This window comes from Rhinatrema bivittatum, chromosome 5 (assembly GCF_901001135.1).
Source record: "Rhinatrema bivittatum chromosome 5, aRhiBiv1.1, whole genome shotgun sequence".
NCBI classification, from domain to species: Eukaryota; Metazoa; Chordata; class Amphibia; order Gymnophiona; family Rhinatrematidae; genus Rhinatrema; species Rhinatrema bivittatum.
The window spans coordinates 376,793,111-376,806,257 of record NC_042619.1 but is presented as its reverse complement, the minus strand read 5'-3'; the positions used below and the strand labels follow the sequence as shown (position 1 = coordinate 376,806,257).

General features: G+C 45.7%; 1 protein-coding gene across 3 annotated transcripts in view; it reads right to left on the bottom strand.

Annotated features, from left to right (window-relative positions):
* The window catches only part of LOC115093115 (interleukin-18 receptor 1-like), a 101,567-nt gene that overhangs the window by 17,868 nt on the left and 70,552 nt on the right, over positions 1–13,147 (bottom strand). For all 3 annotated transcript variants that reach the window (XM_029604828.1, XM_029604831.1, XM_029604829.1), the window contains one exon: positions 11,685–11,846. In XM_029604828.1, coding sequence (XP_029460688.1) covers positions 11,685–11,846 — 162 coding nt within the window. The remainder of the gene's footprint in view (positions 1–11,684; positions 11,847–13,147) is intronic.

The following is a 13,147-nucleotide window of genomic DNA, read 5'->3' as shown; positions in this document are numbered from 1 at the left end:
CTAACTTACTGCCTACCCTTACCCCTGCGTTAGAGGCAGGGGTAATGGTAGACGGCAAACTTTCCCCCAAAAGGAAACCTAAAAACCTAAAATTCCCTCCTCCCCTCCTCCCGAAGCGACTCGACATTTATTTTTTGTTGCTTTCTTACTTTTTGTTGTTTTCAGCCCCTTCCCTTCTCTGCCGTCCTCCGGAGGGGGCAGCCGGCGGCGAAAGCGGCTTGCAGCAGTCCCCCCCCCCCCGCGCAGGTCCCGGTTCTCCTGGCTCGGCCCTCATCTGCTTAAGGAAAATTGTGGTCAGGTGAGGTGTGCCCTCTCCAGTCACGGCGCGAGCGGAGCGTACTTTTATTGGCCTGAGCGCCCGTCAATTTGGGCACTCCAGCCAATGAAAGCACATAGAGGGGCATGCGTGACACACGCCGTGACGTCACGCGCGCCCATCCATTTGCGCTCAAATTGACGGGCGCTCCATCCAATGAAAGCACATAGATGGGCGTGCTTTCATTGGCTGGAGCGCCCGTCAATTTGGGCGCACATGGGCGCCCAAATTGACGTCACGCGCGCCCAAATTTGGGCGCGCGTGACGTCACGGCGTGCGTCACGCACGCCCGTCTATGTGCTTTCATTGGCTGGAGCGCCCAAATTGACGGGAGCTCAGGCCAATGAAAGTATGCATCGCTCCGCTCGCGCTGTGACTGGAGAGGGCACAGAACAGTGGGCTCTTACCTGACTTCACAATCTTCCTTAAGCAGATGAGGGCTGAGCCAGGAGAACCGGGACCTGCACGGGGGGGACCGCTGCAAGCCGCTTTCGCCGCCGGCTGCCCCCTCTGGAGGACGTCAGAGAAGGTTGAAAGGACTGAAAAGCAACAAATGGTAAGTTGGCACATGTCGAGCCGCTTCGGGAGGAAGAGATTTTAGGTTTTCATGGGTTAAAGTTGGAATCCACTTCCTGGTGCCTGTCATTTCAAATGTCATTTGAAATGACAGGTACCAGCGCACCCAGGATACTGTATAGGCGCTGTATTAAGCGCCTATACAGTAAAATGGGTTGCGCAGGCCTAACACTTCACAGACACTTCTTGGACGAGGCTTGCATTTGCAAGCTATTTAAATACAGTATCGAGCAGGACTGAGCGTGCGGCAAACGCGGGTGAGCCCGCCACTAACAGAGCTCTTCCTCCCGCTCCTTACTGTATCGGCCCGTTAGAGAAGATTATTGCTTGCAGAAATGTATGTATGCTGAAAGCACTTGCACTCTTTGTATCTGCTATTTCTGCAAGTATTTGATTGGTGGTAAAATAATGTACATATGTTTGAAAATGGAATGTACTCACATTTTCTCCCCTAGTCCCTTGAATTCCCCCCTGCCTTAGTATAAAGTATGTTCACTATGGAAGCCTGCATATATTTTTAGCCGGATAGAGAAGGACAGTTTTCAGCTAGGCCAACTTACACAGGTAAATCACTATTTATTAGAGATATGTAGAGAACCCTACTGGGTTTCTACTAGAAGGAATGTACATTACATATTTTGATCCAAGATAGCTTTAAATTTTCTTTATAATGTCTGGACAACCTATGGACAGTATGAATACATTTATAGGTTCAGCATTGATTATATTACGTGAGAATGGACAGAAACCTATATTAAAGAAACTCAGTGCAATAATAAAATAAAATATTGACCAACTGGAGAATAAACTACATTGGTTTAGACTGATTAAAAGATAAAGAAACAAGATTGCTCTGCTTTGCTAAGTAACATTAAAGGACATTAAATTTGAATCTATTTCTAGTAATTTTGGAGACCCAAGCTAATATGACACCCAAGCTCTGAACATGAAGCTGATTAAATGTGATTTGTTTTAATCAACAAACTGTCATAGTTTTGCCTGTTGTGCAGCTTCAATACTTGACTGCAATGATGCTTCCCTACCAGCAAGTCTTTAGTAGGAATGGGCAAGAAGCCGATTGGTGACCCAAGCGTCAGGCCTAGGCCTTATAGCAATGGGACCAAGCCTTGTGCTAGGCACCTATGTCTAGGCCTCAGTGATTGGACCTGCCCTTGAGCTGACATAGGCTGGAGTGATGAGACCCAGCATTAGTCCAAGGCCCAGTTTCAGGCCTAGGCTTAGGGCTAAGTACCAGGGCCTGGCCTCAGACCTAGAATTCAGCATTAGGAACTGGCTTAGAGACAGGCTCCAGCACCATGCTAGAACTAGTCACCAGGCCTAGACCATAGCGATGGAACCAGGCACTGGGCCTAGATCTCAGTACCAGGGCTACACTTTGGACCAGGCCTAACTCATGATGCTGGGACCCAGCCTCAGGCTGGGCCACGAACTGGGCCTAGACCTTGGTTCTGGGACTCGGTCTCAGGCCTCTGGGCTTGGCCCCAGACCTGGCCCATTTTTTATTTTCTATTTAAGTCAATGGGACCTAGGGATTTCTTCTTCCATTGATTTGAATGGAAAATAAGGGACAGTAATTTCAAACTGGTGTGCAAATGCACTTTGGCATGTATGCATTGGTGCGCACCAGGATACATGGATATTTTATAACTTGCACGCACATATGTTATCACATTATAAAATAGCCTGGCTATGTACTCACGCGTACCCAGTTTTAAGTGGGCACATATCCCGATTCTATCTCATAAGTCACGGTATTTTAAAACAGGCACGAATCCACACTATTGCCAGTTTCACCAGTTCATCCACCAGTTCACCCAGTTACGAGCTAGGTCCTCCACATTCCAGGTCCTACTTTGATAGCCTGCACGACCCCCAGTTACCCCAGACCCTTTAAATCCTGTAGAAATGGCTAGTTTTAAAACTTACATCTCTTCCCTAGTAGAAGCAAACTTACACGGTAGTGGACTTAAGAACATAAGAACATAGGAACTTGCCATGCTGGGTCAGACCAAGGGTCCATCAAGCCCAGCATCCTATTTCCAAAAGAGGCCAAAACCAGGCCACAAGAACCTGGCAATTACAAAACACTAAGAAGATCCCATGCTACTGATGCAATTAATAGCAGTGGCTATTCCCTAAGTAAAATTGATTAATAGCCATTAATGGATTTCTCCTCCAAGAACGTATCCAAACCTTTTCTGAACCCAGCTACACTAACTGCACTAACCATATCCTCTGGCAACAAATTCCAGAGCTTTATTGTGTGTTGAGTGAAAAAGAATTTTCTCCGATTAGTCTTAAATGTGCTACTTGCTAACATCATGGAATGCCCCCTAGTCCTTCTATTATTCGAAAGTGAAAATAACCGAGTCACATCTACTCGTTCAAGACCTCTCATGATCTTAAAGACCTCTATCGTATCCCACCTCAGCCGTCTCTTCTCCAAGCTGAAAAGCCCTAACCTCTTCAGCCTTTCCTCATAGGGAAGCTGAAGAGGTTAGGGCTGTAACAAGGGTGTGTAAGTATTTATGCGAATATCTCTTGGACATGCTCAGAAATACCCACACCACGCCTTTTTTTTTTTTTTTTTTTTAAATTAAATCAAGTGTGATATGCACATAGCTGGGGATATATATGCATCTGGGTGGCTTTTAAAATTCGGTCAGCACATGTAAAGCCACTTAAGCACGTATCTCCTAATTTATGCACATGCTGGGCTTTTAAAATTCATCTTACAATGAATGGAATGTTTATTGCAAACCAAACAAAGAGAGGCTACCTATGAAACAAATGGAGGAAACTCGATGAAAATTTGGTCTCTGCACAATCCAAATTTTTAGTTGGTATACAGCTCCCCCATGACAGCTGCTGTATTGGTTTTTCCTTTTTACTATAAAAAGGAGAAACATCTAGAGAAGGTGTGGATCTTTGTATTGACCTTTGAGGAGGCAGGTTGAAGTTTTCCTGCACTTCTTTGGTTCCGTTTTGTTTCAGAAGGGAGTAATAAGGTCTGGGTTGGAAAGAAGAAAGGATAGCTCATCTTCTCTTTTGAGAAATTGTTTAACTTCCTTTTTTGGTCTAGAGGAAGTTCATCCCCCTTTCCTTCATCTTTTTGTTATTTTTTGAAGTCTGGATTGTTATTTTTTTAACTGGCAGCTACATTTCTTAAAGTCTAAGGAATTAAGTGATTGTCCAGAAGAAAGAAGTTTTTCTAAGAGTCTTTCACCCATAGAGATCCAAGGACCCTTCAAAGGTCAACAGTAAGATTGGATTCACATCCATTCCTGGAGGAAGGAGAGACAATGAAGGAAAGAATTGTGGTACCTTTCCAGTTTTAACTACCAAATATCATCAGGTTCAAGGTAGGACAATTGGGATTGTATTGTATGCCATCTAAATTTTAAAAAGAATCCTATTCCACCAATTCTGGGAGGAAGCTCCAAAATTACTGCTGCAACTGGAAAGGGATGTGGAAACAGAGGAGTAAATTTAAACAGCATTAAAGAGTCACAGATTTATTGGAACGGAATTATGTAATGGGTTTCAGGGAACAAAAAGCAAATGTTGCTTACCTGTAACAGGTGTTCTCACAGGACAGCAGGATGTTAGTCCTCACATAAGGGTGACATCACAGGAAGGAGCCCTGTACGGAAAACTTTGACTGACACTGGCACACTGAGTGCTCTGAGCATGCTCAGCCTGCAATTATCCCTGTGACCACAGGTGTCTCCCTCACTCTCATCTTATAGCAAAAAGCGCAAGCGGAACTATATAAAACTATCGCTCCATGGTGAGACTGCACCTTGAATACTGTGTACAATACGGGTTGCCACATGTCAAAAAAGATATAATTGCGGTGGAGAAGGTACAGAGTGATAAAGGGAATGGAACAGCTCCCCTATGAAGAAAGACAAGAGATTAGGACTTTTCAGCTTGAAGAAGAGATGGCTGAGGGGGGATATGATAGAGGTGTTTAAAATCATGAGAGGACTAGAACAGGTAGATGTGAATCGGTTTTTTACTCTTTCGGATAATAGAAAGACTAGAGGGCACTCCATGAAGTTAGCATGTGGCACATTTAAAACTAATCGGAGAAAGTTCTTTTTCACTCAACGCACAATTAAACTCTGGAATTTGTTGCCAGAAGATGCGGTTAGTGCAGTTAGTATAGCTGTGTTTAAAAAAGGATTGGATAAGTTCTTGGAGGAGAAGTCCATTACCTGCTATTAAGTTCACTTAGAGAATAGCCACTGCCATTAGCAATGGTTACATGGAATAGACTTAGTTTTGGGGTACTTGCCAGGTTCTTATGGCCTGGATTGGCCACTGTTGGAAACAGGATGCTGGGCTTGATGGACTCTTGGTCTGACCCAGTATGGCATGTTCTTATGTATGCAGACCCAACTCTGCGGGGTGGTGGGTGGGTTTTGTAAGGACTAACATCCTGCTGTCCTGTGAGAACACCTGTTACAGGTAAGCAACATTTGCTTTCTCACAGGACAAGCAGGGTGGTAGTCCTCACATATGGGTGAGTACTGAGCTGAGGATGCCCGAGAGTGCACCAAATGCACCCAAGACGCGCAAAAAGCGCAATGACGGGGTGGAATTTGGAATGGAGGGCATCCTGAAACTCTTAACGGGTTGGTGGAAGGATGTTGGGTAGTTAAACTGAAAAGAATAGGGGTAGATGGACTGGCCAAATATGGAGCATGCCGGCTAGTAGTATCTAAGCAATAATGGCTGCAAAGATATGGAGAGAGCTCCAGGTCGCAGCCTGATAAATATGTATAAGCAGCACCGGCCGAAGGTAAGCTATTGAGCCTGGGATGGACAGAACAGAGTGTGGTTACACACAGTGTTGTAGTGAAATGCTTGCTTGTAGGAAAAGAGATACAGTCCGTCAATTCGGAGGAATAGGTCTGTTTGCCTACTGGAACTCGCAGTTTGGCTCTTGCCACAGAAGGAAAGAGTTAGGTGGAATTCCTATGGAGTGTAGTGCAGTCTAGATAGAATGCGTGCATTATTACAGTCCAAGGAGTGGAAAAACCCTCTTGCTTTGGTGAGAGAGAGGTGTTGGGAAAGTGGGCAGAGTATATTCTGAGTAAGGTGAGATGCAACGTCTACCTTAAGAAGGATATGAAGTTGAAAACGTAAAACCACTCAGTCACGGAGGAACGCAGGGTCGGGTGAGTATGTAACATGTTGGTAGAAGTGATGTCTATGAGGGAAAGAGTTCCCCATGGCAGACTGTTAAGTGAGAGGAATGGAAAGGCTCAAATAGAGAACGTATGAGTCTTGTAAGCACGAATTACATGTCCCATTCCGTGACTAGTGAAAACAGAGGCAGCTTGATCAGTGGATAATCCATGGTAAGCTGACTTAGAAGGGGTTGACTGTTAAACGGGTATCCCCACTCCCAATTGGAACCAAGGTGTACCCATGTGAAGGATATCTGGGGAGCAGAATCCGAGGGAGTAAGAAAAAAGAGTGGTGTAGAAAAAAGAAAAAGGGTAAAACCCTTTTGTAAGCGTCATGTGGTAAATCATGCCATTTTGAATGGTAGGATTTGGGTGTGGAAGGGTTTTTGTGATGCTACCAGTATCTGAGAACATCAGTGAGTCTATGATATGAGACTGACTTGTGAGAAGGTGAATTGGTTACTGGTATGATAGACCAAGAAGTATGGGAAGCATACTGGTCTCGGCCAAGACGTGGGTCTGAGGAACAGTGAACCCCGTCCCGTTTCAGCATTAGAAGAGTGCTGGCTATGAGAGGCAGCGGAAGAGACACATATAATAGGGCTTTGATGGAACAAAGGCGCCTATGGGAACGCATTGGAAATATGTGTAGGGAGGAGAATCCATGCACCGTATTGGTTCAATGTGGACACAGAGGGCAAGTTAGGTTGACCTCGGTGCTAGAAGATTTCTCTCGCTACACATGTAGTCCGAGACCATTCAAGAAGATGGAAACCTATATGGAGATGGTCTGTTAGTGCATTCAGTAAGTCTGTCAGATAAGTGGCCCGAGGACGCATGGAGCGAGCAAGGGCCAAGGGTAGATCTGCGGAGCTTCCTAGCAGAGCAGCTAAGAGGTTATCCATGCTTGTGTGTTGGAAAAGCACATTGTCCCCATGCTGTATGTCTGTATGCACAAAGATTTGTTGCAGAGGCAGTATTGGAAGGCATAAGGGCATAACTCATGGCTACAAACTTCAGGAAGTTCATGTGAAACTGTGACTGGAGCGGAATAGATGCATATTGGGTTGAGAAGATGTTAGGTCAAACTTTACAACCCTGAGTAAATGCGAGCATTAGCAGGAGCAGACTAGGTTTTGGTTCTAGATCGGCAATGTGGATGAGGGATGAAAGCGGTTGAACAGCTTAGACCCACTGATAATAAAATTTCACTGAACCTAACCCATAACAATTTTGGATCTATGAGGAAAGTACATAGTGAAAAGACCCCATGGCCTGACAATGAAAGAATTGAGGGGGCTGAAGGTATGGAATATGCACGCAGGGACATATAGGAATTTGTTTTAATGTCTGCGCGGTTGCTGGACAGGAAGGTTGTTGTGACTGTGATGTGCAGAAGTGTTCTATAAGGGATTTATGGCAGTGACAGCAATTCCAGGTAGTAGATTTATAGCGAGTCATGAAGAAGTTAGAGCTCCTTGCTTGGATTGACTGTGGTTATGCAGCTGTCCATGCAAGGAAAAGCGTGAATGATGTTGTAGTCTGTAGAGAAACAGCAGTCACCGATAGTGATTTAATGAAATACCCCAGTTGCCGGAGCTGGTGCAACCAGCAGAGCTTGGGAATGTAATATTGTTGACTCACCATGAAGCACATAGAAAGATTAGAGGCAATCTACTTACTGCAATATGGAAGCATGGTGACGAGGGATACCATTTTACCTGTGCCTTCTGAAGAAAGTTGGTATTTCTGAGGCCCAGGATGGGCGGAGAGTAACTACTTTCTGTTGAAAGAAAGAATAGTGAAATTAAAACTCCCCAACCCCCTCCCTCCTGTGCTTTGTAGCGTCCGGGGGAGTGTACCGTGAATCTTGGTACAGAGTGGGGTGGCCGCTCTGACATCTGGCAAGTTGAGAGGCCCGGAGGTGTCCAACTGGTGGGGCTGATGTAACCTGGATATCATGTAACCTCCCAAGGGAGCATGAGCGGTAAAGTCTTACCCGCATTTCTGTGGTCTGTACAAGAAAACGTCGAGACCTGTCACCAGGTTTCGAGGTTGACTTGCACTTGAGGCAGTATTTGCTTGATCTTGTATTTAGCAGATCAGTGAATCCATCTGGAACTTCGGTCCTGAATCAGGAACCAGAAGCCAGAGTATTAATCAGTACAGGGTCCCGTTGCTGACAACGGGAGGATGTCCTGATGCAGTCCCAAATAAATGGTAGAGAGGTTCTCTTGGTATGGTGTCTGACAAAGCTGGCAATAGCGATATGTGAAGACAGGCGACCTAGAACTTTTCGAACCATGAGGCCCAAATTAGAGAACAGATCTCAATGGGAATGCCGCTGAAGCAGGATTAGACTACTTACTATCTGACATGGATCGCCGAAGGACGAGCCGGTGAAGATTGATGGCTCCGTGGATTTCAGGAGTCATCGAGGGGAAGCCTGTCGGACGTAACATCCATCTCAACTCTGAAACCTGGTATGGTAGCACAGGTATAGAGGAGACAGGCTGAGCGTGGCTGGCGCTACCACAGTAATTTGTGGAGGGCCACAATCCCACACCGATGTTGGTGGGGCATGCCTTGGGTACAGGGGAGCCATTATGACTCGTGAACCCGGCCCTCGTTGCAGCGGCTCGATGTGTCGTGACACCAGTCCAGAATTCTTCGGAATTCATTCCAGTGTTTCTTGAGCACCAAGGACTGCCAGCACTGTGTGGAACAGTGGCAATGGCAGTGGTGATGTTGCTCGGCCCGGGCATTCTCCAGCACCAAGGATAGCATCAATGTGCTGGATGGCGTCGGTGGCAGACGGTCACCGTGCCAGTGACAATGAGTGCCACGGTGCTCGGCCCGGTCTTTCCCCAGTGCCGAGTTGGATGACATTGCTGTCTTGGATGGTGAATGTTGATGGACTGTCAGCATGCCTGCACTGCTCCTGGCACTATGTAGTGTTGTAGGCTAATACGGGGCTTTAAGAAAAAACCAAAGCATGGAGCACTGTGTTTAGGTGAGGGCATTATGTGGAGGTGCTATATCGGTATTGACAGTGTCGATGGCGGCCAAAGCAGCCTCGAGGGCATTGTCAAAAATATATATATGAAAAAACATCGATGACCCGGGCAGAGCAAGGATAACAGTGACGAAAGCACTGATGGCATCGGCATAGGTATCTATGGAAACAATGTGGCATCGAAAAATCGAAAAACATCGTTGGCATCGGAAAAAAATGATGCCGGCATCAACGGAGTCAATGATCGCATCGATAGGAATGTTGAAGACATTGATGGAAATGATGTGGGTGTTGACAGCATCGATGTATGGAGGCAGGCGCCAATGGCATTGGTGGCATGGCCACGGGTGTTGACGGCATTGATGATATTGACTTGGGCACCAATGGCATTGATGGCATCAATGGTACCAGTATGGGCATCAATGGCACCAACATGGGCACTGATGACATCGACATTGGCATCGATGCCATCAATGGAATTGACCTTGGCATCAATGGAATCATCATTGGTATCGATGCCATCGATGGAATCGACCTACCAATGGCATCGACCTGGGCATTGATGGCATTGATCCAGGCATCAATGCCGATGGAATCGACCTGGGCATCGATGTAATCGACGATGGCACTGATTGAATCGATCTGGGCATCGATGGCACCAATGGAATAGACGATGGCATCGATGGAAATTATCCTGGCATCGATGGAAGTGCCCTGGGCGACAATGGCTTCGACCCGGGTAACGATGGAATCAATGACACAAGGGTGTGCAGCGATGGCATCATTCTGAGCAATGATGGCATCAATGAAACCCAGGGAAAAATCAGTGCCATGGATGAAAAACATGGATGGCACTGATAGAATCGATGCAGGGAATGATGGCATCAATGTACCACGGGGGAGGGGTACCGATGGCATCGAAGAATGCAGGACGGTCTGGAAGGGGGATACCGACGGTAGCAAAGGGAGCATCAACTGCATGAGGGTACCGAGGAAATCGAAGGACCTGGATTCGACAGAGGCCCTGGCGGCAACGGAAACCGTGGAAGTCACTGTCCCACTAGCGCTAATAACCAGGCAGAGTGTCGCAGAGGGACACTCGCAGGCTATGTGTGGCTAACTATGAAAACATAGGGCGAGGGAAGGCCGCAGTCGGTTGGCAGGCCAGGGAGGTGACAGGAACCGACCAAAAAAACAGGGCATAGTACTCACCGAGCATTGAATAAATGTACGCGAAGGGAGACCCATGCAGACAAAAAGTGTTTGTGAAGTAAAAGTTTAAGTGTTTCCGTGTGGAAAAAGTGTTAGAATTTCTCACAGAGCTCCTAACCGCTATGCTTACTGCAGAGTGAAAAAAAGAAGACTGAGGGAGACACCTGTGGTCACAGGGATAATTGCAGGCTGAGCATGCTCAGTGCACTCAGTGTGCCAGTGTCAGTCAAAGCTTTATAGAAACTTTAACAGAAACGTTTTCCATACAGGGCTCCATCCTGTGATGTCACCCATATGTGAGGACTACCATCCTGCTTGTCCTGTGAGAAACTTGTTTACTGGCATCATTTCATATCTTCATTAATTATCAGTAATGTTACATTGGAACTGTATTCAACTTCTAATAATTACTGTGCATGTTAAAGACTTGTATACAATGCTCAGTGCTTTAGAGATCACTTTCTCCTGACAGAGAATCCTGGAAAACAGAGGGACAAGGACAGCATAAAAAGTTTGGACGTCTTATGCCCTTGGAATTTTTGATTGCCTGTGGACTCCCTCAGTGAGGATCTCAGCCCAGGGGTTAAAAATGAAACAAAAGAAAAATGAACACAATCTTGTGCCTTTTCATTTTCTTGCATTTTTACAAATTCTGTCCCAATCATAAAAAAAAAACCCCAAAAAACACTTAGGCCTTCCCATCTCCCAGAAACTGCCCTGGTAAGTCTCTTATTCTATTGTGAATTAAAAGGAGTAGAGGAATGATCTCCAATAGTTTCTTCCCCATTGGTGCCGAGTTCCAAAATGGCGCTGGCTGACCTATCATCACTATTTTGAATTACTGCTGTACTCCAAAACAGAGCCAGCTTCAGATCAGCTGGCAGCATATTGGAATACAACAGTGGCAGGGCAGAAGTGACTGGTAATTGTTCTGCTCCTCTATGGACCCTAGGCTTCACGGGTGAACTTGGGGTAAGCCTAGGGGGTCTGGGGTGATGGCAGAAAGTCTGGGGACTTTACGCTGGATATGGATGTCGTATGTGCTATTTTAAAATTGCACATACCAAAATCAAAACTGAGTGAAATAAATAAAAGGACATGAAACTGAACCCACACTGCCAATAAAACAAAATGAAATTAAAAAAATAAACGAGTGATATGAAGTTATTTTATTTTGATTCATTTCTATGTGCATGTAAAATTTTACATATATATATATATATATAAATATATATATATAAATATTCCAGTGCATAAAAATCGATTTTATGCATTAACAGGTGTAAAGTAAAAAAAATATATAAGAAAACCCACACACAAAAAAAGGCCAGTAGAAAGCACTTACCTGCAAGTGTTTCATCCTTTCCTGTTAGATCCCTGTATAATAAGATTAGGTCCACTCTGAATATCAAACACACAACTATCACAGCGACGGTTATTGCTGAAAACAGTACTGCAATCATCATTCCAGCAGTGAAGGCATGCTTGGGAATATCTGCAGTTTTCTCTGGAAAATAAAATCACCCGTAGAAATGTTGTTACTGTTAGTTCAGAGTAAAATGCACGTTTTGAAGGTGTAGAAATTCATCAGTGCAGATTCAGGTGGATGCATTATCGGCGCGTGAAAAACGGGCACTCATGATTGAGTGCCTGCTTTCCCAACGTGCGCCCACCCGCCTCTCCCGGGCGCGCGACGCAGTAGGCTAATGAGCTGCGGCACAAAAAAACGAGGCGCTAGGGAGAAATTGTGCATCCCTAGTGCCTCCTCGGAATTGGGCGCCCAGGAGATGTGGCTGTCAGTGCAGGTTAGGAAAACGGATGCTCAATACGAGCGTCAGTTTTCTCCCGCTGCCGGCACAATATATACAGCCTGGACTGTGCATATTGTGTGTGTATATTGGGCTCCCAGAATTGTTTTTTTCCCCCCAAAGACTTTTTATTTTTTTGCACAATGCTGCTTTCTGTGGTTCCTCCTACTTTGCATCATAGAAACATAGAAATGATGGCAGAAAAGGACCGATGGTCCATCCAGCCTTCCCAGCAAGCTTCCCTTGCTAGTATCTGCCATGCAGTTTACCCCCATGTATCGGTCAGTGCTGCTTGGCGCGCTTTGCTTATGGACTTGGTCGTAGAAGCAGTTCTGTGGGGTTTTTTCCCTTAATATCTGCGCATCAGTACCCCAGACTGTAAAAAAAGTCATGGCTCGTGTTGGTTGTCCCTGAATCCAAATTTCTCTTTCCCTCCACATTTGAAGCAGAGAGCGATGTTGCAGTTGCAGCAAAAGCTCCAAGGCTTATTTGTTAAGGGAAGCAATCCATGTCTTCTGTTAAGGGCAGTAACTGCTGCCCCGTTCAGGTTACTCTTTTGCTTATCAGTTTCCCAAACCGTAAAAGTCGGAGCCCTCTTTGGTTGCTGTATAAATGCAATTCCCCTTTTCCCCTGCTGTTGAAGCAGAGAGCAAATGTTGGAGTTGCATCAAAAGTATCAAGGCTTATTGGTTAAGGGTAGCAACCGCCGTACCGGCAAGTTACCCCTATGCACCCTTTCTTCGTTTCCTATAGGACTTGGCCATAGAAGCAGTCCTGTGATTTTTCCCTTATGTCTGCATATCAGTATCCCAGACCATGGAAGTCGGGGCCCTTGGTTGTCTTCTAAATCCAATCCCTCTTTTCCCCCACTAACGGGCTGATACAGTAAAGTCCGTGGGAGAGCCGGCGCGTGCACAGGCCACTATCTTGTGCGCGCGATTCACTATGCAAATTAGGCCCGGCAGTAAAAACAGGCAAAAGGAGGCGCTTGGGACACTAG